We start from the raw sequence: 23,450 nt of genomic DNA, 5'->3' as shown, positions 1-23,450 counted from the left end.
ACGTTTTGAGCTCGGCGTGTCAGCATTTTGAAAAACCCTAACTTAACTCTGGTGCCGTGTCACATATAGAAATTTTTTGATATTTGAAACCATAGTAAAACAAAGACTTATATTTTTGATATTTATTTTTATATATTTAAATGCCATTTAACAAAGAAAAATCAACCAAAGAAATGAGTTCGCGTGTCACCTCTGACACACGTGTCATAGGTTCGCCATCACTGCTCTAGGAGATACCAAAGATATAGATTTTACTAAAAATATGTTGACCCCACTGGGGGGACTCACACCCCACTGAGGGAATGGACATCAATGACGGGACACAGACCTCATTTAGTTAAGACATGCCCTACTGGGGGGATAATACTTTACTGAAGCGTAATAAGCCCTATGGACTTCACTGAGAAGATACTAGCCTCTCTGGGGGGAGAAAGGCACAAGCAATGGGCACACAGTCCCAGGTATAGACAGTCACAGCTTTGGTCAGCCCTCTTCCTCTTCCCTCTCCCCAAACCTTCTCCCAAGTCCTAGAGCTGTTCCCAGCCCATTACTGCCCTCTCCTGTCGACAGGTATCAATGCATGTTCTGGGCCCATAATAGATTCCCCACCCCACCCACTCCACCCCTACCGCCCTTGTAGCTTTTCAAACTGCCCTGGAGTGAAAGAGGGGATGTATGCCCAGGGGCTTGACCAGTCCCCTCCCTCTCCCTCCCTCTGAACTGTATGAAGAGAGTTTGGACAAGAAGCCTAATAAAGAGCGAACCCCTCATCCTTGGAGATGGGAAAGTAGTGCAAGCTATAGTGTAGTTGGAATTCCTAAGCGTGGGAAGAGGATGGGTAAGGTTGGATGAGATGAGAATCCACAAGGTTAAAGACATGAAAATAATGTTAATAATGACATTTATTGAGTAGGGCCAAGACCTACACTAAAAGCTTTCTACCTGCTGCTTAGTCCTCACAACAACCCCCTGAGACGGATACTATTAATCTCTCCAGTTGTCAGATGAGGAAACGGACACTAAAGAAGATGAAGTGTCTTACTCAAGATCACACAGTGTGTAAGTGGTAGCACAGGAAATCGAACACAGACACCTAGACTACAGAGACCCACTCCCCACTCCCCCCCCCCACCCACCCAACCCCACTCCTGCCACACCGTCACGTCCATTGTTCCTTTCTTAAAGCGTCCTTTCCAGAACCACATCAAAAACTCTTAAAATGATGGTAACTATTCAGGTTCCAGAGACCCCATCCCAGAGTCCTAAACCATGCTCTCTAGAGTGGAATCTGGGCGATTGCTCGTAGGGATCCTAAGACACACTGGGTTTAGGTCAGGGGTACCGGAAGGCTTGAAAGAGGAGTCTGAGAAGTGGGGGGGGGGGGAGCGCGGGGGGGGGGGGGGGAGTGAGGGATCTGACGTCTGAGAAGGGACGTCCAAAGGAGGAGCGCAGTCTGAGGATGGAGCAGGTGCTGGAGGGGGCCAGGGGCAGGGGGTCAGGTCGAAAGAGGAATCTGGGGTCGGAGGAGTCCGAGATCGGAGGAAAGGGATCTTGGAATCCAAGAAGGGGTCTGGGACCAGAGGGGTCTGGGATCGGAGGAAGAACCGGGGTCGAGGAGAGGTTTACGGCCAATGGAAGAGTCTGGGGCCTGAGGAGGATTCTATCTCCAACTGGAAGAGGGGATTTGGCCCCCGGCTGCATAAGGCCCTGAATCACTAAGGTCGCGCTTGTAACGTGCTCTTCTCCACGATCTCCCACTTCGCGACCCGGCATTGCCCTCCGGACTCTGCAAACATAATCCCATCTCCACCTGCGCTGAGCGAGGCGGGAGGGAGTCAGACCCCGACAAGCGCTAGGGTGTGGGTGAGGCGCCCCCTCCCGGCGGCCCGGGAGCGCAGGCCCCTCCCTCCCAGCCACCCACCCCGGCCCCCGCCGCACCACTTCCGGCAGGCGCTGCGCTGCTGGGGGGCGCGGGTGAGGATGGCGGCGGAGAACCAGGCCAGTCAGGAGAGCGCCCTGGGCGCCTACTCGCCCGTGGACTACATGAGTATCACCAGCTTTCCGCGGCTGCCGGAGGATGAGCCGGCTCCCGCGGCCCCTCTGAGGGGCCGCAAGGACGAGGATGCCTTCTTGGGAGACCCCGATACAGGTGAGGCCCGCTGCCCCCCACCCCCCACCCCCGTCCCTGCCCCCTGGGATGCCCCTGGTCCTCCATCTGCACGGAGCATCACCTCCAGCCTCCATCACCCGAATTCATTCCCTTCCTCCTGGATCTTTCTCTTCTCCTTTTTATTCCTGTTAATTATCTGATGGGGTTGGGAGTGCATCTCTGCCTTGGAGTCCTAGGATGCGACAAGGGAGAATGATGCCAGAGACTGCAGTAGGAGGGGTGGGGGTTACCTTTTGGGAAGAACCAACTGATCAGGAAGGAATGTTGGAGGGGAGATCCTGAGGCACAGCTGTGATCACCCAGAAGAGGCTTTTCTCTGGTCACAGAGAACAGGATAGCAGAAACCAAGTCGAAGGTTGCAGTAGGATGAATAGAGAGGCTAGGTCTTAAGAACTTCCCCACAGCCAGGGATGGTGGGAGGGAGTGACCGTGGGGGAGAAGCTGGGAATCTCTTCGTGTCCAGGGAGAGATAAAGAGAATATGATGCTGCCTGTCTGTATGTGCTGGGTGGTGGGTCCAGGGGGCTGAACTGAATGACCTCTCAGAGTCCTTGGGGACCAGAGTGCCTTTGCTGCCCTGTGGTTTACCTCACCCCTACCAGAGCCATGGATCAGGCCGGGATGTTAGTAAGGTACCCTGGAAGCAGGCTCCAGCATTTTACTGTGTTCTCTTCAGCCCTCTGCAGAGACTGCAGGGGTGGAAGTAGGGAGGGAGGAGACCGTGCTTGGGGGATACCTGAGGGCCAAAAGCTCTCTGAGCATTTCTTCCCTAGGGCTCTCTCTCTCTCTCTGCTATCCATGTGGCCCAGCTGTATTCTTCATCCTCCATCCCCCATCCCTCTTTCCCTCAACGTCACTTCCTGGCATTAGAGCATCCTTCTGCTTCACTCTCTCTTCCTCCCAGTGCCTACACTTGAGTCCTATCCCTTACCAGCCTGGCAGACCCTGCTTCTCTGGTTCAGCCCTCGCTAGCCTGGCCCTTCTATAGTTACTCCCAGTCTGACAGCCCCAAATTCTTTCCCCTTCCACAACTTTCTGGTTATCTGGCCCTGACCACCAGCCCCTGCCAACCTGAATAGACTGTACCCCACCTGGAGGGGGTGTGAGGTGACAATAGGAAACCTTATGGACATCAAAAGTCAAAGCTGCAAATTAAAACTTTTTTTTTTCCCAGAGGGGGTAGCCCTGTAATCAGGAGGTAGCAGGGAGAGGGGTGGGAAGATGTGTCCTGGTAGATACCAGTCTGAACCAGGTCCATTATTCAGGGTCAGGAATGCCAGTTCTGTCCCCGCATTGCCCTGATTCACTGTGTGACAATGGGCACACCTACCCTTGACTTCCCCTTCCAGCTCAACTGGGAATGCCTATCTCTCCCAACCTAGAGATTGGAAACGCCTGTTTTCTCCTGGCCCCATATAAATGCATTTATCAAAACCTGTGTTATTTATTTGTGTGATCAAATAATTACTCAATGTCTGTAAACCCTTTGAGGGTGGGATCATGACTGTTTTGTTCACCATTCAACCCAGTGCTAAGCATTCAATAAACATTGTTGAATGAATAAATGAATGAGAAAGAAGATCTCAGGATGAAAGAATGGCAGCAGAGGGAGTTCTCAAAACTCAGGGAGTACCATGGTGAGTTAATACAGACTCTGCCCTCATCTGTACAAAAATCCAGGTGAGGCCCCAGTCACCTGAGTTGCCGGGAACCTATACCTTATGCCAAGGTTGTGCACTAAGCTTCCAAGGAACTTGCCATCATACCTGTGTGGTCTTTTCAATGCCATGTCTCCAAGCACTGCTTCAAAGCCCAAGCCTCCTTTGGCACAGCTGGACCAGCCTGCTGGCTAACGTGGCCTCCTATGTTCTCAACCTGGTAGTGCTACCTTGTGGCATTGCCCAATCCTCTTATCCAGAACCATGGTTTGCCCGGCTAGCCTCTAGCCTGCCACACCCTAGAATCAAGTGTTAGGCACCCCACAGCAAATCCTGTGGCAAACAGAGCTAGGTGCCCAGCCAACGTGGCTCAGTGGTTGAGTGTTGATCAATGAATCAGGAGGTCACAATTCAATTCCTGGTCAGGGCACATACCTCGGTTGTAGGCTTGATCTCCACTGTGGGGTGTGCAGGAGGCAGATGATCAATGATTCTCTCTCATCATTGATGTTTCTAACTCTCTCTTCCTTCCTCTCTGAAATCAATAAATACATATTTTTTAAAAGAACACAGAGCTAGGGGATAACCACTCCAAGTTTGGAGTAATACTGTCTTTCCTCTCTTCTGAGCTCCAGGCCCAGGTGTTCCTCTCTATTCCAGGCATTCACTTCCAGATGTCCTGCAAGTACCTCACCTTCAGCATGTTCTATGCTGAACTCATCATCTCTTCCCCATATACCTGCTCTTCTCCCAATGTCATTCTCAATGAATAATACTGCCTTTCATCCAGTCTCCAAGGTAGAAGAAGCTCAGGAGCTACCCATCATCCCCCCTCTTCTTCTTACTTCCAAATGGTGATCAAATGCTCTTTGTCCCCCTCCTAAGTATCTTTCAATTTCCATCACACCATTCCTGTCATCACCACTGTAGACTAAGCCATTATTCTTTCTTATCTGTATTACCCACAGGCTTATAGCTCTTCTGCCTGCCTCCTGCCTCCCACCCAATCCCAATCCATGTACTTCATATACATACTTATATATACATATATATGTTATTTTTTATTGATTTCAGAGAGAAAGGGAGAGGGAGAGATGGAAACATCAATGATGAGAGAGAATCATAGATCGGCTGCCTCCTACATGACCCCCACTGGCGATCAAGCCCGCAACCTGGGCATGTGCCCTGACAGGGAATCGAACCATAACCTCTTGGTTCATAGGTCAACACTCAACCACTGAGCCATGCCGGCCTGGCCCACCCTGCACTTCTGATCATGTCACTCCTGGAGAGGGTTCAACAATCTTTAGTGATTCTCCCCTTCAGGAAATAAGCAAGCCAGAAAGGACCTCAGTCTCCAGCCAAGATCTCTCTCCTTAGCTCTAGATTTGTCAAGTCAACTCTATTCAGGGTTCTTTTGTCATAAACCCGGCTAAAATTGATCTACATCTAAAAAGAGAATTTTATTAGGTAGCATAACTGAAAAGTTCAGGGGTGTGGGGCTTTAGTCATAGCTGCATGGAAGTGCCTAAAACGGAATGGGCTTTACTCCATTTTTTGCTTTGTTTTCCTTTTTATGGGCTTCTTCTTCAGAAAGCTTCCCATTTTGTCAGGACAAGTTGCCCCCAGCAACAACAGGCTTACATCTTATTACCTTAGTAACCTAAATAGAAAGACAGCTTTTCCAATAGTTACAGCAAAAAAACAAAGATTGAACCTAATTGACCTGGCACTGATCATATGCCTGTCCCTGAACCAATCACTGTAGAGGTGCCTATTCTGATTGGCTAGGCCTAGGTCATATACTTACTCTAGTCAATAATGAGGGAATGAGGCATGAGAAGGGAAATAGTATTGTTTAAAAGAAAATGGAATGGGGAATGGTATCTAAGCAGATAAAAATTAGATGGCTACTAGGTCTGCTGCCTCCAGACAATTCCTGCTGGTTTTTCACAAACTCAGAATAGCTAAAATTAAACTCATCTTTCTCCCAAAAGACTTGTGTATTCTGCTCCCCAAACTAACCTTTTACACAGTGTCCTGCTGTTGCTCTTACATATCAGTAAAATCAATGGTATTATTGCTTCAATACTTACACAGTAGGGTACTCAATAAATATTTTTATTGAATAAATCAATAACTTAATAATTGATGAAATTAAAAAATCTCGAGTAGCTCCATCTCTGATATTACCTTCATCTCCTGGTTTCTCATACCTGATTGGAGATAACAGATTTAAGGGAAAGTACCTGGAAATATCAACTAAAATTGCCTTGTAAGGTTGGTTTTTGAGGGGAGAAAATGGCTCTTGATGACCTGTGGAGCAATGAAAAGGTGGTTTTTGAATTATACAGACTCTTGGTTCCACCACTTACTTATAACCTTAAGCAGGCAGTATCACCTTTCTTGGCTCCAGTTTCCTCATCTTTAAAATGGAGAGAATGGGTCTATCTTATAAAGTTATGGGAACACTTCAATGAGGAAATGTCTATAAAGTGCCTGGTAATGCAGTCAGTCTCAATAAATATAAGTTCCAAACTCTTTCCTGAGTTCTTTTGAAACCTCTAGGTGCCAAAGAGAGTTCTGTGCCCAGAGTAGGTGTTTAACATCTGTTCAATGAATTCCAATTTTATTTACAGATTCTGGTATTGAGCATTAGACGGAAGCACGATCAACTGAAACAGTTTTCCGGAAGACAATCTTCCTTTTTAAATAAAAATTTAAAAACAAATTACATGTTCAAGGTAAAAATAAATAAACAAACAAATGAATAAAGAAGGAATAGTGAGGAAAAGTTCCCTTCTCCATTGTTGTCTTCCTCTAATTTTTCCTTTTTATTTAAAGATATATGTATTAATTAAAATAAAATTTCAAACAAAATATTCTCCCACCCCACCTTTAGGATCTTTTCCCAAAAGTAATGACTGTAAATAATTTATAAGAAATATATATATATATATATGTGTGTGTGTGTGTGTGTGTGTGTACGCTAGTTTCTTATTTACATAAAAGAAGAGTGTGGATTATGAAGGGCCTTGACCACTAGGTCAAGGAGTTTAAGTTTTTATCATGTTGGCATTGGTGAACCAATTTTAAATAGGAAAATATACTAGTCAATTTTTAATATTATCCCACAGATTTTTATTTTTATTTATTTTTTTTTTCTCGCTTCCCCGTGTTTATTTTTTCTCCCCCAGTTCGTCCCAAGTCTTGCCCACATTTGCTTAGTTCAAAACTATTCAACTCCGTGACGGTCCGGTGGCCGAGCTGCCCGGGAGCCGAGCCCGGAAGTGCCCGGGACCTGCCCAGGCTGCGCCCAGAGATCTCAGCGTGGACAGCAGCCCTGCGAGCGCGGCTCGATCGCGTTTGCCCGGCGGCCCGCGGGCACTCTATCCCACAGATTTTTAAAGAGGTTATACTCCTAGTACACAGTAGTAGGTGCTCAAAAATATATTTATTGAATGAATGCACTTTTATTTTTTAATATATTTTTATTGTTGATATTATTACAAATATTTCCGTGCTCGCTTCGGCAGCACATATATTACAAATATTTCCCATTCCCCCCTCTTTCCCCTCCTCCCAGCCCCTCCCCCCTCCCCTCAGCTCTTTACCACCCTATTGTCCATGGGATGAATGCACTTTTAAAAAACACATTGTGAGTACAGCAAGGTATTAAGGTACCAAGCTAAGGACCTTTAGGACATTTAGAAGCCTGGGTTCAAGGCTGTTAGCACCCAGGAGAGGGAACTATGGGATAGAAGAGGGTCTCTCTGTGTTGCCCAAGGTTGAAAAAGAAGGGAAATAACTTTGAGTGAGTGCTTATGGGGTGTTTTGTATACATCGCTTCATGGAATCTCTATACTCACCCGGCCAGTTAGGGATTAGTTCCATTATTAGGATGCAGAAAGTGAAACTTATAATTTGAAGTGACTTAGCCATAGTAACTAAGCAAGTGAAGTGGCTTTCAAGTCTTTCTGCCTCCACTCCTACATCCTCAGATCCATTCTCCAGATAGCAGCCAGAGGGATGGTTTTTTGTTTGTTTGTTTTTAAATATGTTTTTAATTGATTTTAGAGAGGAAGGGAGAGGGAGAGAAACATGGATCGGCTGCCTCCTGCACCCCTACTGGGGATTGAGCCCGAAAACCTGGGCATGTGCCCTTGACTGGGAATCAGACCGGTGACCTCTTGGCGCATGGGAGGACACTCACCTACCGAGCGACAATGACCAGGGCCAGAGGGATCTTTTTAAAGCATAAAACTGATGGCTTCACATTCTCGCTTAAAACTCTTCAATGGCCTCCCATGGCTGTTGGGGTAAAATCCAGGCTTTTCACTAAGCCAAGGCCCAGTGATCTGGCCTAGCCTCCACCCCACTGCTCACTACACTGGAACCACACAGGGCTTAGTTATTTTTTTTTCTAATGTGCCATTTCATTCCTGCCGTACGGCCTTTGCACCTGCTGGTCCTTCTTTCTGGAACACTACATACTCACCACTTGCTCCTTCTCATCCTTCAGTTCTTAGCTTAAAAGTCACTTCTAAGCTAAGAGGCTGCTGAGGGGCTGTGGCTGATTTTCCAAGCTAAACAGCCCCCAACACACACCACTATTGTCTTATTTCATCCTTTTTATTCATAGCACCTGCCACAACTTGTAATTATATACTCATCTGTTTACTTGTTTAGTACCTTCTTTCTCCACAGATCTGTGAACCCCAGAGGGCGGGAACTGTCTGTACCTTTCCCCTAGCATCTAACATAGGGCCAGAAACATAGCAGATCCTCCATATTTGTTGAATGAATGAATGAATGAATGAATGAATGAAGCAAGGTTGGAAGCCAAGGTCTATCCACTCAGTTTCGGTAACTGCCTCCTTGCGTAGAAGGCTGGGCCCAGCTCTGGGAGTATCTGGTTTCCAGGGAGGGTCCAACTCCCGCCTCTTCAGGAAGTGTTCCCAGTCCTGGGTCCTGGGTGCTCGGGAAATTTGGCCGAGGGACAGTAATCCAGCTGCCCAGCTGCCCTGCTGGTGGTCCCTGCCTCTTCCCAGCCCAGACTGCCAACCTCACCCGCCCTGGGGTGCATGGGGGTAGGTAGACGCTGGTGCTATATATTGGCGTTTGTTTGACGGGAGTGCGGAGAGAGGGGACAGGATATAGCTCCGACTGGAGGGCGGCAGGGCGGGGTAAGAGACTTCCAGACTGACACCCGCCTCCGACCTCTCCCTCCCACCTCACCCCTCGCCACCCGCAGACCCGGACTCCTTCCTGAAGTCAGCGCGCCTGCAGCGGCTGCCGTCGTCATCTTCAGAGATGGGGAGCCAGGACGGGTCGCCTTTACGCGAGACCCGCAAAGACCCGTTCTCCGCAGCAGCCGCGGAGTGCTCTTGCCGCCAGGACGGGCTCACGGTCATAGTCACAGCCTGCCTCACCTTTGCCACGGGTGTCACTGTGGCGCTCATTATGCAGATCTATTTCGGGGACCCTCAGGTGAGAAGTCGCTGGGGAAGACCGTGGGAATTGGGGACTGGCTGAGTGGTGGAAGTGGGCCGGGAATTGAAAAGGGGGAGGAAGGTCCCAAAGCGGGGGGGGGGGGGGGGGTGGCTCGGGGCATGAGGGGGACAGAGCAAGGAAGGGACTGACCAGATAGGAGGCACTTGAGGTAAATGAGGGAAAAGAAGGTAAATAGCGGAGAATCAAGGGGGCAAGAGGACGGGGCTCCCACCAGCACCCCCACCCCCACCCCCGTGGAGGTTCTGGGGTTAGTGGAGGTACCCTAGGGAAGCAGGGGGCTCCTACTGTCCCCAACTAGCCCCTTTCCTCTCCCAGATCTTGCACCAGGGCGCCGTGGTGACCGATGCTGCTCGTTGTACATCACTGGGCATCGAGGTGCTCAGTAAACAGGGATCTTCTGTGGATGCAGCTGTGGCCGCAGCCCTGTGTTTGGGAATCGTGGCTCCGCACAGTTCTGGCCTGGGCGGGTAAGGAGCTCCCCACTGTGGAGGTTGGGGTCCCCCAGGTCTAAGTCCCTGTCCTGGTCTGTAGACCTCATGTGGGGGTCTCCAAATTTGAGCAGAGAAACAGATAGGCCCCAACTCCTTGCATTTGCTCTTTCTACACACACAATTTCATCCCTTTCTTCTTACATGGTGTCAGAGGAGGTGTTTTCAGAAGCTTTTTCTGTTTTAAAAAAAAATTTGGAAAATGATGTTGTAAATTGTAAGGTGAGGTGCACAAGTAAGGGTATACTGTCATTAATTAAGGCAGCGATACTTAACTTTTGGGCTCACAAATCCCTGTGAGTCTGATGAGAGCTATGGACTCTCTATGCTCCAAAAAATACCCCCCTCCCCCTAAGAATTCTTAAAACAGAGGACAAATTGGCCACCCAGGGGCCAAACCCAGAACACAGACAGGTTTGGTTTGCAGACTTAAATTTTTTAAAATGTGTTTCCTATTGTTGAAAAGTTGAGAATGTCCAACATCTCTTGAACCTGAAGAGACCTGGTAACACAGTTCCATATGACTGCAATGATCTGAACCTGAGTAGAAGCCGCTTCCCATTCTGTGCCTTCTACTTTGCCACAGGGCTACCACTCCCCAATCTTTGTTAGTTACTTGGCTGCAGGCCACCATCTCAGATGCTACCACCATCTCAAATGCAGACAAGTCACAGAAAAGGGACAAGCTGACAAAGTCCATGTCTTGGTTCCTGTAAGACCAGTCTTCCAGACCCTATCAAAGAAATTCCCCTTTTGTTTTTGCACAGTCTGTTCTTACATAATTCAGTCCTGGGAGAGGGAGTGGAGGCATACCAAGGAGGCAGGTGCAGGAAGCTGGCAGGGGTCCAGCTATGGTCTGGGGGGGGAGGGGGGGGCAGTAAGGGGGAAGAGAACATCCTGCTCTCCCAGTCTCTGCTTTTTTTTTTTTTCTTTCTTTCTTTTTTTTTTTTTTTTTTTTTTTTTAAATCAGGGATTAAAGTCTCCAGTGACAGGCTGAAAGAGGTCCTTGAACTCTGGATCCCTGCCTTGATTTCGCTCCCCACCCTTGTGGTGCGGCTGAATCTCTGAATCCCTGTTGGGGAGGGGGCTCAAACACTTGTCTCCTGATGACAAACTAAGCCTACAGCCATCGCCATTGGGAGTTGAAGGGTGGCAGGTTAACTGTTCAGAGGGGTAGCATCTTTTCGTCACCACCTGCCCCCTTCTGTGTGTTTTCCAGTGGGGGTGTGATGCTGGTACATGACATCCGACGCAATGAGAGCCGCCTAATTGATTTCCGGGAGTCTGCACCAGGGGCCCTCAGGGAAGAGGCCCTGCAGAGATCCTGGGAAACCAAGGTGCGGACCCTCGTGAGAAGAAAGTATGGGGAGGGGGGTGGTCTTCCTTCACTGCCCTTCTTCTAACCCAAGCATTACTTTGCTGAGTATTTGCTATGGAGGTGAGGAAATGAGTTGAGCAGGATGCTCTTAGGTTATGAGGGAGACAGGCAACCCTCCAAATAAAATACTGAGCAAAAAATTCTGCATGGTGGGTATCAGGCAGTACAGCAACATCTTAACTTCTGTGGCAACCTTGCCTATCTGGCACATAGAAAGAAGAAGAAAGGCCACTGAGCAGCCTGAGACATCAAAGTTGCTGCACTATCACTCACACATCCCACTCTGAGCCTGTCGACTACAACTTTCCCAGCCCACAACATGTTGGAAGATTAGACAGGAACTGCTAGAGGAAAACCCACTGTCCACTGAGAGCAAAGGCAGAGAGAGAATAACTTGGAAAAATAGATATTTAGCACAGAGGTAAAAGCCAAACACACACCTGAGTTACACAGCTCATAGTAATGGTGGAATGCTAATGAAAAGGTAAAAGGAAGGTCTCTTGCCCACTATTTTAAAAAGCAGGAATAGGTATAATCCAATGAAGACAGGTTCCCATCTAAATTGGTTATGTCCTAGCTCTTAAAAGGATTTGCTTAATTTATAAGTCCCTCAATTATGATAAAGGAGGCCTTTCTGCATTTGCTGATAGGAAGTCGGGGAGATGGGAGGGAGGATGCCTGCTGGGACAGCCTGTCCCTCCTCTAGGATACTTGGCCTATGTCTCTCCCCTGTGCCAGCCCCCCCATCCCTGGCTTGGGGCTCTGCAGAGTTCAGCCCAGCCCCCCCCTTCCAGTGACCTGGTCTCCTCTCTCCCTCGCCTGCCCGCCTTGCCCAGCCTGGGCTCTTGGTGGGGGTTCCCGGAATGGTGAAGGGGCTACATGAAGCTCACCAGCTCTATGGCAGGTAAAGACCCTCCCCCTGGGGACCAGGGGCCCTGCCTGCACTGCTCCTTTGGTGGCCTCCTACCTTCCTGGATTATTTCCTTCCAAACTCCCCCTCCTAATATCCCCTTCCCTTGCCAGGACTCTCCTTCCCAGGAACCCCCTCCTCCCGGACCCCTCCTCATTCCCCCAGGACCTCCTCCACCCCCTTCTCTCTGCCCCCCACTTCTCAGGCTGCCATGGTACCAAGTCCTGGCCTTTGCAGCAGCTGTGGCCCAAGATGGCTTCAACGTAACCCATGATCTAGGTCAGTGGGGCCTGGGGGGTCAGGGGAAAGGCATGCGGTTGATGGAGGGGGGAGATAGAGCCTCTGAGATTTGGGGCCCAAACCAGAAAGCACCTCTCTTCCAGTTTGCTCCTCAGATCTCTCCCACCCTTATCAGGAGGCAGACTCAAATGAAAAGGTCTAGAGAGGCCCATATATACCCTACCTCTCCCATAACAGGCTCCTTTGGGGTTGGAGCTTAGGGCCGGACACTCAGCCCTTACTTACTCCACCTATTATGCATCTCAGCCATCGGGTCCAGCCCTGGCAATCCCTGCCCAGCCTCTTGTCCCTGCCCATAGCACGTGCCCTGGCAGAACAGCTGCCGCCTGATGCATCTGAGCACTTCCATGAGACGTTCCTGCCATCGGGCCGCCCACCACTACCTGGCTCGCTGATGCAACGGCCTGACCTGGCCATGGTACTGGATTTACTTGGCACCTATGGCCCCGCTGCCTTCTATGCTGGTGGTAACCTCACGCTGGAGATGGTGGCCGAGGTGAGCACATGGAGAGCCCATCTGCCCCAAAGGCCCCTATTGTGGGGGCATCCTTTCCCCCCTTTCTTCCCTGGATTTCTCTCTACATATATTTACTTGAAATTCTAGAATAGGCAAAACTAATCTCTGGTGATAGGAATCAGAGATCAGTGGTTGTTGGAATGGGAGGGCTTAACTGGAATTCGGCAGGAAGAACCTACTGGGATGATGGGAATGTTTTGTCTTGATTGAGAGAGGTAACTTTGGGCTTCCCAGGGCTGGTGCCAACCTGTATAGAGGCCTGTCCTGCCCCTCCCAGGCTCAGTGGAGAACCGGGATCAGCTTCAGCTTCCCTGAACCCACAACCTCACCCTGCCCTTGGGTTTTCTAGGGATTGAGCAAAGGGCCTCCTTCATTGGAACTGGGGGGATTAACATAAGGGCTTACCAACTAACCCCAAAGAGTCTTAGTCTGAGGCAGTAATTGGTTTTAGAATTGTTGTCAATAGTTGAAAATTCCTGATGGAAAATTATGTTCAAGATAAGTATACACAGACCAACTCAGTGGTTCTTTCATCTGTGCAATAGGGTGATTATATCTATCTCTGCCATACAGTTATGGGAACTGAATAGGTCCATCACTCATTCTATATTACAAAGTGCCTGCTCTGAGCCAGGTCCTGTGCTGAGCACTGGAGATATGGATGTGGTGATAGAAGTCACCTCAGATGGACTTAACTGGAAAGTCCAGCGGAGTACTGGCTTTAGGTCAGCTGGACCCAGGGGCTCCATCCCCATTGTGAGGACTTGGTCTATCTTTCTTTCTGTCTCATGACTCTACTTTCCTCTACTTGAATTCACTCTTGGTCAGATCCTTCCCACACCTGCTCCCATCAGCCATCCTTCCAGTAAGCCATCCTAAGGAAAGAGCATTTCTCATTCCAGTAATTCCAGCAAAAGCCTCAAGGTTATGTCCCATTGGCCTGTAATAGGTCTCATGACTATTCCCAAACCAACCACTGCCATGAAAACAAATGCTCTGATTAACCAGACCTGCATTGTGTATCCTCTCCTAGCGGTGGAGAAGGGGATGAAGGAGACTCTAACAAAGACCATCAGAGCTTCAAATTTAAAAAAAACCAAAGTTTTCAAACAAAGGAACACACACCAGCCAAGCAATTTAATGTATAGTTCATTGAGGGTGGATTAGAAGTCAGAGGTTTCAAGTACTAAAAAAGGGAGGGCATTCCTATTGTTATGCTAATTTAGGGTTGGAAGATTAGCATGCTGGGTAGTATGAAATGAGCCCATTGGTTTGTACAAGATTGGTTCACTGGTCAGTAATTGGTTATGCCATTCCTACCAGGGCCATCCATGGTTTTGTAGTGGCTTAAGTTATTTGTAGTGAAATGCAGAATTCAGTTTGATATCTCTCAAGCAAGTACTGCTGTAAGTGAAAAATCTTCCTTTCTCATAGGCAGAGAGGGCAGTATGCACAAAGGCATGGAGTCATGAGTTCAGGAACTGCAGGTCAACCAAAGCTCACTGGGGAATAGCAGGACATGAGGCGGAGATGTAGGCAGGGGCCAGATCACAAGGAGCCTTAAATACTGAACTAAGAAGGTCATTCATAGAATGTACCCAACACAATGTCTTCCACATAGTAGGTGCTCAATGTTAGTGCTTTTTTCTCTTCCTTTTTTCCTGGGGTACCCAGGGCTGATGGGGTCCCTAAAGGTCATGATGGGAAATGCAGAAGGCACAAAAGTTATAAGCATCTGATCTGTCTGTGATTCAAACATATACCATAGGCCAAATGCACATGCTCACTGTGTGGTGTGTGGCTTAAAGTGGTGGTGGGGGCATTCTCTCCCTTCCAGGCTCAGCATGCAGGGGGTGTTATAACTGAGGAGGACTTCAGCAACTACAGTGCCCTCGTGGAGAAGCCTGTGTGTGGCGTGTACAGAGGTGACTTCTCCCCCAGCTCCCCAGGGTCCCCACTCAGGAGAATCCTCCCAGTCCATGGCTATATGCTTTTGGCCTAGAGACTCCTCCCATTGTACCAGGAGAGAAACTGAGTCAGTGAGCTGCCTGGGCAGCTAGCTAATGAAGCAAGCCAGAGTCAGCTTACCTTCTGAAGTAGTCTTGGAGTCAATTATCCCACATATTTAGGATATGGGGAAGGAGGTCTGGTTAAAGGTTCAGGCCTAGAAATTGGGGTTCTAGCCATAGGTTTTCTTGATTTGGGCTCTCTGTTGTCTTGTCCCATCCCTGGTCCCACTCTCAATGCCCTATACATCATAAGAAGAACTCATAAGACTAAAGTCCATATAAGCCTCTGGTTATAACAAACTTTTCAAGACAGTCATAGACCTCCCTCTAATTGTGCTGAAAGGAAACCGAGGGCCCAGGGAAGGGAAAGAACTTAACCTGTCAAATTCAAAACCAATGATAAACCCATAAATTCAAGTGTATGACAGATGAAGTCCATGTTTGTTGAACCCAAAGTGGTAGGTTCCTAGGTCATAAATTGTCTTTCCTCTAAGAGGCCCAGATTACTTCAAGCCCCAGAAGAGACTGCCTCTGAGTTCAAGTTTCCAGGCCTCAATCTCCAGCCCAATTCCTCTACCAGAGGCAGTGGCATATGGAACAGAGAAAGAGCATAGCTAGGGAGCCAGGAAGACCTGGGTTTGAGTACCAGCTATGCCATTCACCTTGAACAAGTCACTTCCCACTCTGAACCATGGTTCCCTCCTTAAAATGGAGATAATAGTGCCTACCTCTTAGGGTAGCCATGAGGATTTGATGAGATGATGTTGGAAGTTGCCCTGATCAGAATGGGCACTGAATATGTATTTGATTTTCCATTTCCCCCTCAAGCCTGTGTTCTCTTGGCAATGCCAGAACCTTGAGTACTCTGGGTTCCACTTGTATCCTGTAACCTTGGACCAGCTGCCTCTCAGTGCCTCAGTTTTCTCACCTATAAAATGGAAATGATAAAAGTACCCATTGTGAGGATTAAGTGAGTTAATTAGTTATGGTTTGTGTTATATCAGATATTATTATTCCTTTGGTGTCCAAACATCTAATAACTAGAGCCTTAGGTAGGAAGAAGAGGTTGATGCTCCCAAGAAGTTTCAGGGGTGGGACCATCAGGAGCCCTGAATAGTATATATCCTGCCCTATGGTGGGCCAGGAATCTGAACATCTGGACATCTGTCCCTGCTGTGCCAATAGCTTCATTGAAACTCTGGGCAAATCACAGTCCTCTTCAGCCTTAGTTGCCTCATATGGAAGAGGAAATTGAAGACCAGTGTTCTGGATTGGGGTCCTGGCCCTGTCCTTGACTCGCCATGTGAACTTGCGTGTGTCCTATTGCCTGTTACCACTTGTCCTGTATCTGATGAGGGAGTTCAGTGCTGTGGTCTCAGTCTATGTGATGGTGGGATGTGGAGATGCCTTGACTGTCCCTGCCATCTGGTCATTTCCTGTCCTTTCAGGCCACCTGGTTCTCAGTCCCCCACCCCCGCACACAGGCCCTGCCCTCATCAGTGCTCTCAACATCCTCGAGGGCTTCAATCTCACCAGCCTGGTCTCCCGGGAACAGGCTCTTCACTGGGTGGCAGAGGTAAGGCCAACCCTTCCATTTGACCCTGTGTTGGGGGACACTGAGAGTGGGGGGATGGGGTACTTCCATGGGGCAGGACTAAATCCCCTCCAGGTTTTCTCACACACAAGAATCCTGGGTGTGGGTTCTGGGAGAAGTCTGGCAGCCTCTGCCATACCTCTGCTCTGTTTTCAGACCCTGAAGATTGCATTAGCCCTGGCCAGCAGACTGGGAGACCCCATCTATGATTCTACAATCATTGAGAGCATGGATGACATGCTAAGGTGGGTCTTGTGGCAGGACCCTGGGGACGGGACAGATGGTGGCGATGTGGGGGAAGGATCGGGTGTAAAGCAGCTGATAGAAAAATAGGCCTGAAGTCCCAAGTCAATTCTAGCTCAACCCTAACTCACAGTGTGACACTGATGCTTCTCCTTGCACATCAGTGTTCCCATCTGTACAGTGAGTTGCTCTACTTCACATGGCTCTCACAATTTTTTGACCCTAGCAGGGCACATATATGGGCCCATCTGGTCCTCCTTTTGAGTGGAAAAAGAAAGCCTATTAACAATTAAAAGAGTCTCCAGGAAAATATTAGAGGTGGTGGAGAATTTGATTAAAATGTGTCTATATTAGCAGCATAACATAATAGTAAAACTGTGGGCTGTAGTCAGACCGACTCAGTTCAAATCCCAGATTCTCAGCCTATGCAGGCTTACCCTCTCTAAATCTGTTTCTGCAAGGGGGCCTGACAATAATGGTGCCAACCTCATGGTTAATTGTAAAGACCAAGCAAGAGTATACATACAAAGCCCTGAGCATGTTGTCTGACACATAATAAATATTCAACAAATATCATCATTAGTATTAATTAGCAATAGGGATAAGAATGGTTACCATTTAACTACTATAACTGACTTAAAGGCTAGCTAAGGGAAAATCAGAAACCAAAAATATAGTTAATGTAAATTTGTATTTTCATGATTTCATAAATTTGCTTTTAAGATCAATACATATTTAGCTCTAAAATACACACACATGCCTATAATAAATCCATTCATGCAATAAAATTTTAAAAAAATATGTATTTTTTATTGATTTCAGAGAGGGAAAGAGAGAGAAACATCAGTGATGAGAGAGAATCATTGATCGGCTGCCTCCTGCATGCCTCCTACTGGGGATCAAGCTCGAAACCTGGGCATATGTCCTGACCAGGAATGGAACCGTGACTTCCTGGTTCATAGGTCAACACTCAACCACTGAGACACTCTGGCCAGGCCATCTAATAAATATTTATTAAGAACTTACTATATGACAAGTCTTTCTGTGCCTTCAAAAAAAATTCTAATAGCAAGTAAAGATTCTTGTATATAAACCTCCCTTCCACATCTCCCCCCCCACCACACACACACACACATGCACACATACACACACTAAATTCTTAGTGAAACTTAATTTTGAGATTATACACATCAGGTTAAGTGAATTCAGTTTGTACATGTCAAAACAAGTATCTTCTGAGCATTCACTATACCCTAGGAGGTACTTTCATAGAAAGGATTAAATGAGTAAAGTCAAGTAACTAAAAGACTCTTGACTTAGGCACTGAATAAATTAAAAGTTGGCTCTAGAAGAGAATCTGAATAACACCCAAATAAATTCATTCAGTTCAACAACTATTTCTTGAATATTTCCTATATGCTAAGACTAAGTAATCTATTTTTTGGTATAGACCAATGGGGGAGGCAGATATTAATCAAATAATAACACAAACAGACATCACAAAGAGTGGTAGGTGGAATGTAATGAGAACTTGCTGTGTGTTCATCTCCTACCCCATGTCTTTTCAGCAAAGTAGAGGCTGCCTACCTCCGGGGCCACATCAATGACTCCCAGGCAGCCCCTGCCCCACTCCTGCCTGTTTACGAGCTGGATGGGGCTCCCACGGCTGCCCAGGTGCTGATCATGGGCCCTGACGACTTCATTGTGGCCATGGTCAGGTATGCTAGCTCAGACTCCACTTGGCACAAGAGATCACCTAGGTGGGGGCTGGGCAGGAGTGAGAGTGGGCTCAGGGTTCACCTGGCCCCAATCTCGGCCCCCAGCTCCCTGAACCGGCCCTTTGGCAGTGGCCTCATCACCCCCTCGGGGATCCTACTCAACAGCCAGATGCTGGATTTCTCCTGGCCCAACAGGACTGCTAACCACTCTGCACCCAGCCTGGTAGGGTCTTGCTTCCCTCCTACCCTGGGGACTCCAAGGCTAGAGAGGGATAAAAATGTGTTACAGTATGGCTGCTCCGCCCTCCCTACTTCCTCTAGGAACTTCTATTGTAAAGAAAAGGAGCCCAGACAAGGTGTTTACTTCACTCCAGCCCACGTCTGGGGCTTGGAGCCTGGTAGATCCAAAGAAACCTTGTCCCATTCTGTCAAGGTCTGATTGTGTGACCTGGGGAAAGTCTTGTCCCCTCTCTGGGCTTCAGTTTCCTCTTACCTGTACTGGTATAATGAGGATATTGGCCCCTGATTTTGTGCTTTAAGTATTCTCTAGTACTAATTGTCTATGTCTGTGTAATGCTGAGCTCATGGGGCTCAGCCCTATTGCTGGGCACCAAAGGAGAAAGGAAATAGGAATTACTGTGTAGTTGGAGGCCAGCACTCTTACACCCTGCAAGCTGGGGCCCCGGCAGGACAAAGACAGAGATGACCAGGGTGGAGATAATTCTGTTCATCCCCATAGCCATCTTCCTTGGCTTGCCCCTCCCCATCCCCTGCCATCCATAGTAGCCTCAAAACTTAGTGGGTTCACTATCCACCCCAGTTATCCAAAGACCCTGACCATTTCACTTATAGCAAACTGTGGCCTGGGGAGAGACCAGTCTCCTACCTGTGGGAGATGTAAGAGAGGGAGAGAGGTTGGAAGAGTGGTTGAGTACTCCTTATCCTATCTCACCCTACCTCTCATCTCCCTTGTGGCCTTGGTCCTCTGACAACAGGAGAATTCGGTACAGCCAGGGAAGCGGCCACTGTCTTTCCTACTGCCCACTGTGGTCCGGCCGGCAGAGGGGCTCTGTGGAACCTACCTCGCCCTGGGGGCCAATGGAGCTGCCCGGGGCCTCAGCGGCCTAACCCAGGTGAGGTTTCCTCCATGTCAGGCCTTCTGTGTCCAGGAGCCAAGCTGTTGCCTGGGCTGCAGCCTTCATGTCTCTTGCTCGTTCTCATCCTTTACTCACAGCAAACAAGGGCTGGCACTGCTTTGTGGCAGGGCCCTTCTGGACACTAAGGAGATGGGCTGTGCTGACTTTCTTAGTGAAAATGTAGCCCTGAAGCTCCCTGTCTTCCCAGGTTGCAGGAGAAACTGCAGGGCCAGTGGAATTGAGAGGTGATAGGGCATCTGGACTGCCTGAATTCTGTCAATCCCAAGTTCCACCATGCTCTACTCAACATCTGAATAGAGAAGCAGCCCTCTTTAGGATTTGCTTTTGAAAGGAAGGGTCTGCTACACTCCAAAATGCCTCACAACAATTCCACAAATGTCTTGAGCACCTGATATATGTGCCAGGCCCATAATTTGGCAGGTGGTGAGTTAACTATCCTGAGCTTTGGAATCAGACGCCCCTGAGTCCCAGGCCAAGTACTGCCAATTTCCAATTGTGTGATGTTGGAGAATTCACTTAACCTCTCTGAACCTGTCTCCTCATCTGTAAAATAGAGATAAAAATAGCTAACATAATCAGAGTTCTTACTAAGTACTGGGCATGGTGGTAGGTGTGTCAACTCTCTTAACCTTCCCAACTTTGGAAGGAATCCTTATTTCTATTTCATAGATTAAAAAAACGGAGGCCCAGAGAGGTTAAAAAATTAGGTCCAGTTTAGTAAGAATGGGCAGGCAGTTGGTTCCAGAGCCAACCCACACTCCAAACCAATAAGCTAAAAGTCCCCACATTGTGACCTAGACTATCCCCAGCCATTAACTCTGTCCTGGCCAAGGACAAGGGAGGTCAGCCCTGGGCTGGGAGACTGGGTGCTAGCAGTGCCTCCTCCCTGGCTCTCTCCGAACTCTGGAGTGAATCACTTTTCTTCTCTGGCCCTCACTTACCCCTCTGTGAAATGGGGACATTCATCAAAGGTCTGCCTGTCTTCTGGGACTGTTGAGAAGCTCAAATGACACCCCTGGTGTCAAGGAATCTAAAGACTAAGGAGTCTGGACCAGGAGGAAGGACCATAGAGTCCATCTCTGGGGTAGCCATGACTTCTGCCCTTTGGTTGTCTGCAGGTCCTGCTGAATGTCCTGACCTTGAACCGGAACCTGAGTGACAGCCTGGCCCATGGCCGCCTACACCCGGACCTGCAGTCCAACCTCCTGCAGGTGGACAGTGAGTGTCCCCATGGAGTAGGCACAGGGCCTGGTGGGGAAAGAGGCTCCTCCCAAGGGTGTCCCCGCCTCAACCAGAACCAACTCCCTGCCATTGAAAGTTTGTTTTCTTCCAACTAATTCCTAACAGAACAAGATCCGGGGGACTAGAACCACCCTGCCATTTCCTGGCTGTGTGGCCGCGGGAGATTTCTGTCTCCACTCTGAGTCTCAGTGTTCTCAGTTATAAAAGAAGAAGCAGTTGTTCATTCTGCAAACCAGCAATTCAGCAGTTTGTATTGAGTATCAACTGTGTGCCAGGCATGGTCTTAGATGCCAGGGATACTGCATTTACAGGGTAGGTGGGTTGTAGGGAGGAGAATTTAAGTTGGGGAAATACAAGAAGCACCCTGAATAATAGCCCCGCAAGAGATGAAGACCTGAAATTATGCAAGAGGGCGAGGACTTACTCATTTATCCAATAAGTCTTGGCTTAACATTTACTATGTCCTCACTCAGTTCTAGGCTCTGGGGATCAATAGTGAACAAGACAACATCCCTGCCTTTAAAAAGTTTATAATACGGTGGAAGGAGACACAGTAAATAAATAAATAAATAAATACAGGTAGCATTAAGTACTTTGAAAGAAAACAAAGCAAGGTAAAGGTAACATGGGCTGATATTTTAGATAGTGATGAGAGAAGTTCTTGAAGATTGGAATGAAGTAAGGGTGGCAGTTTTGTGACTCTAGGAAGAAACAATCCAAGCAGAGAGAAAGCAAGTGCAAAGTCCCTGAGATAGGAGCATGTTTGACTTCCATGATGGACAGCAAGGAGGTTAGAGCAGAGTTTAGGAAGGGAGTTGAAGGAAGTGAAGAGAGGAGTTTAGAGAGGTAGTGAGGACCCAGTTGATGGTGGGTCTTAGAGGCCTTGGTAAGGACTTTAGATTTTATTCTAAGAGTCATCAAAGCTGTTAGAGGGGTCCAGCTGGTGTGGCTCAGTGGTTGAGTGTTGACCTATGAACTAGGAGGTCCTGGTTCAATTCCCGGCCAGGGCACATGCCAGGGTTGCGGGCTCAATCCCCAGTAGGGGCATCTAGGAGGGGCTGATTAATGATTCTCTCATCATTGATAGAGGGTTTTGAGTGGGGGAAAGTGATATGGTTTAGTGGGTTAAAAGGACTCTTTTGACTGCTGTGTGAATAGGCTATAAGGAAGGCAGGACTGAAAGCAGAAACACCAGTTAGTGGGCTATGCAGTAATCCTAGCAAGCGATGATGGCAGCTTGGCCTATGCAGGTGGAGGTAAAACCCCAAAACCCCTTTTCCAATATTAAGAATGATTGTATATTATGGATCACTTACTGTATGCAAGGCTCTGAACTCAATGCTTTCTGTGTATTATATCCTTTAATCCCTGCAACAACTTTATATAGTAGGTTCTTGTATAATCCCTATTTTATGCACGAAGATACTGTGGCTCAGAGAGGTCAAGCAATTTGACCAAGGTCATACACCTCCTCAGTGGAGCACCCAGGACCAGGACTCAGGTCTGACCATAGGACTCCTGAGCTAGTGCTCTGAAAACTCTGAATGTGTGTATGTTGTGGGATGGTTTTCAGGTGAGTTCACAGAGGAAGAGATTGAGTTCCTGGAAGCGAGGGGTCACCACGTGGAGAAGGTAGATGTCTTATCCTGGGTCCATGGCAGCCGGAGAACCAACAACTTCATCATCGGTGTGAAGGACCCTCGGAGTCCAGATGCAGCTGGAGCCACCATCCTGTAGAGCAGCAGGGTGGGGTGGGGGTCTCTGCTCCCCCCCTCCTTTGCATGTTCCTAGAGTCCTTCCTTCTCCCAGGTTTGGTCTTAGGAGGACCCCAGGGATGCCCCAGATCAGGGGCAAGAGGAGATGCTTATCAAACTCTTCCCCAGAGTAACTGGAAAATTCTCCATCCAGAGGCCTGTGGTGGTGGTGGTGGTGGTGAGTGTCAGTGTTCATATCAGGCAGACAGGACCTTGAGGAGTCAGATTATCTGTCTGTCTCCTTTCCCTCAGCCATGCTGGCCTTGAGCTTAGGGATGTGCTTGCAAACCCTTCTCAAGGGTCCTCACAACCCCAAAATCTCCAGTCTGGCCTTACCTGGGCCTTGTCTTCCAGTTCCCTTCTCTTGTCCTCAGCCTCATTTCTTAAATGACTAGGATTTTTTTCTAATGGGCCATCCTGGGAGGTTCCCTTCTTCCTCCCACCAGGTTGAGGCAGGCACATTGTATCTGGGGTCCAGGGTATGGAATCCCTAGGGGTGGGGGTGGGGACCAGCTCAGGGGCTTCCATTTGCAAAGGGGAATTAAAGAAAGAATATTGCTTAACCATGGCTCTGGCTTGATTTATGTTTTGGCTGTGTTGGGAGTTGAGTGAGAGACCTCAGTTCACCTTGTCCTAGTAGCCTTGACTCCAGGGCAAACTAGAGTCAATTTTATGGGGGTCATAATATCTGCCATCTATCTAAGGCTTGTATTATAAAAATTATAAAGTAATTAATAACTATAATTATAGATGGCATCTATTGAATGCTTTATGTGTGCCAGGCCCTATGCTAATTTTA

The 23,450-nt window shown here is 48.2% G+C and overlaps 1 protein-coding gene across 2 annotated transcripts; it reads left to right on the top strand.

Annotated features, from left to right (window-relative positions):
* The first annotated feature begins 1,423 nt into the window (after positions 1-1,423).
* On the top strand, positions 1,424-23,219 carry GGT7 (gamma-glutamyltransferase 7). 2 transcript variants are annotated; one of them, XM_081097020.1, is made up of 15 exons: positions 1,424-2,149; positions 9,082-9,317; positions 9,657-9,808; positions 11,049-11,166; positions 12,044-12,111; positions 12,323-12,396; positions 12,717-12,913; positions 14,772-14,859; positions 16,392-16,519; positions 16,694-16,782; positions 18,349-18,498; positions 18,604-18,721; positions 19,494-19,631; positions 20,774-20,873; positions 22,471-23,219. In XM_081097020.1, the coding sequence occupies exons 1-15, from the start codon at positions 1,981-1,983 to the stop codon at positions 22,632-22,634; spliced, it is 1,989 nt and encodes a 662-aa protein (XP_080953146.1). In that variant the 5' UTR covers positions 1,424-1,980; the 3' UTR covers positions 22,635-23,219. The 2 variants fall into 2 exon arrangements, with proteins under 2 accessions (XP_080953146.1, XP_080953147.1); XM_081097021.1 differs by having other exon boundaries at positions 1,962-2,149; positions 20,774-20,866; positions 22,471-23,206.
* Positions 23,220-23,450: the final 231 nt, after the last annotated feature.

Source organism: Myotis nattereri (genome assembly GCF_964212035.1).
Source record: "Myotis nattereri genome assembly, chromosome: 8".
Lineage (NCBI taxonomy): Eukaryota > Metazoa > Chordata > Mammalia > Chiroptera > Vespertilionidae > Myotis > Myotis nattereri.
This window is presented reverse-complemented; position numbering and strand designations above follow the sequence as displayed.

Coding starts and splice junctions, on each gene's coding strand:
- GGT7 (XM_081097020.1), top strand. CDS start 1,981: ATGGCGGCGGAGAACCAGGCCAGTCAGGAGAGCGCCCTGGGCGCCTAC. Junction 9,318..9,656: donor TCTATTTCGGGGACCCTCAG/GTGAGAAGTCGC, acceptor TTCCTCTCCCAG/ATCTTGCACCAGGGCGCCGT. Junction 18,722..19,493: donor ACCACTCTGCACCCAGCCTG/GTAGGGTCTTGC, acceptor CTCTGACAACAG/GAGAATTCGGTACAGCCAGG.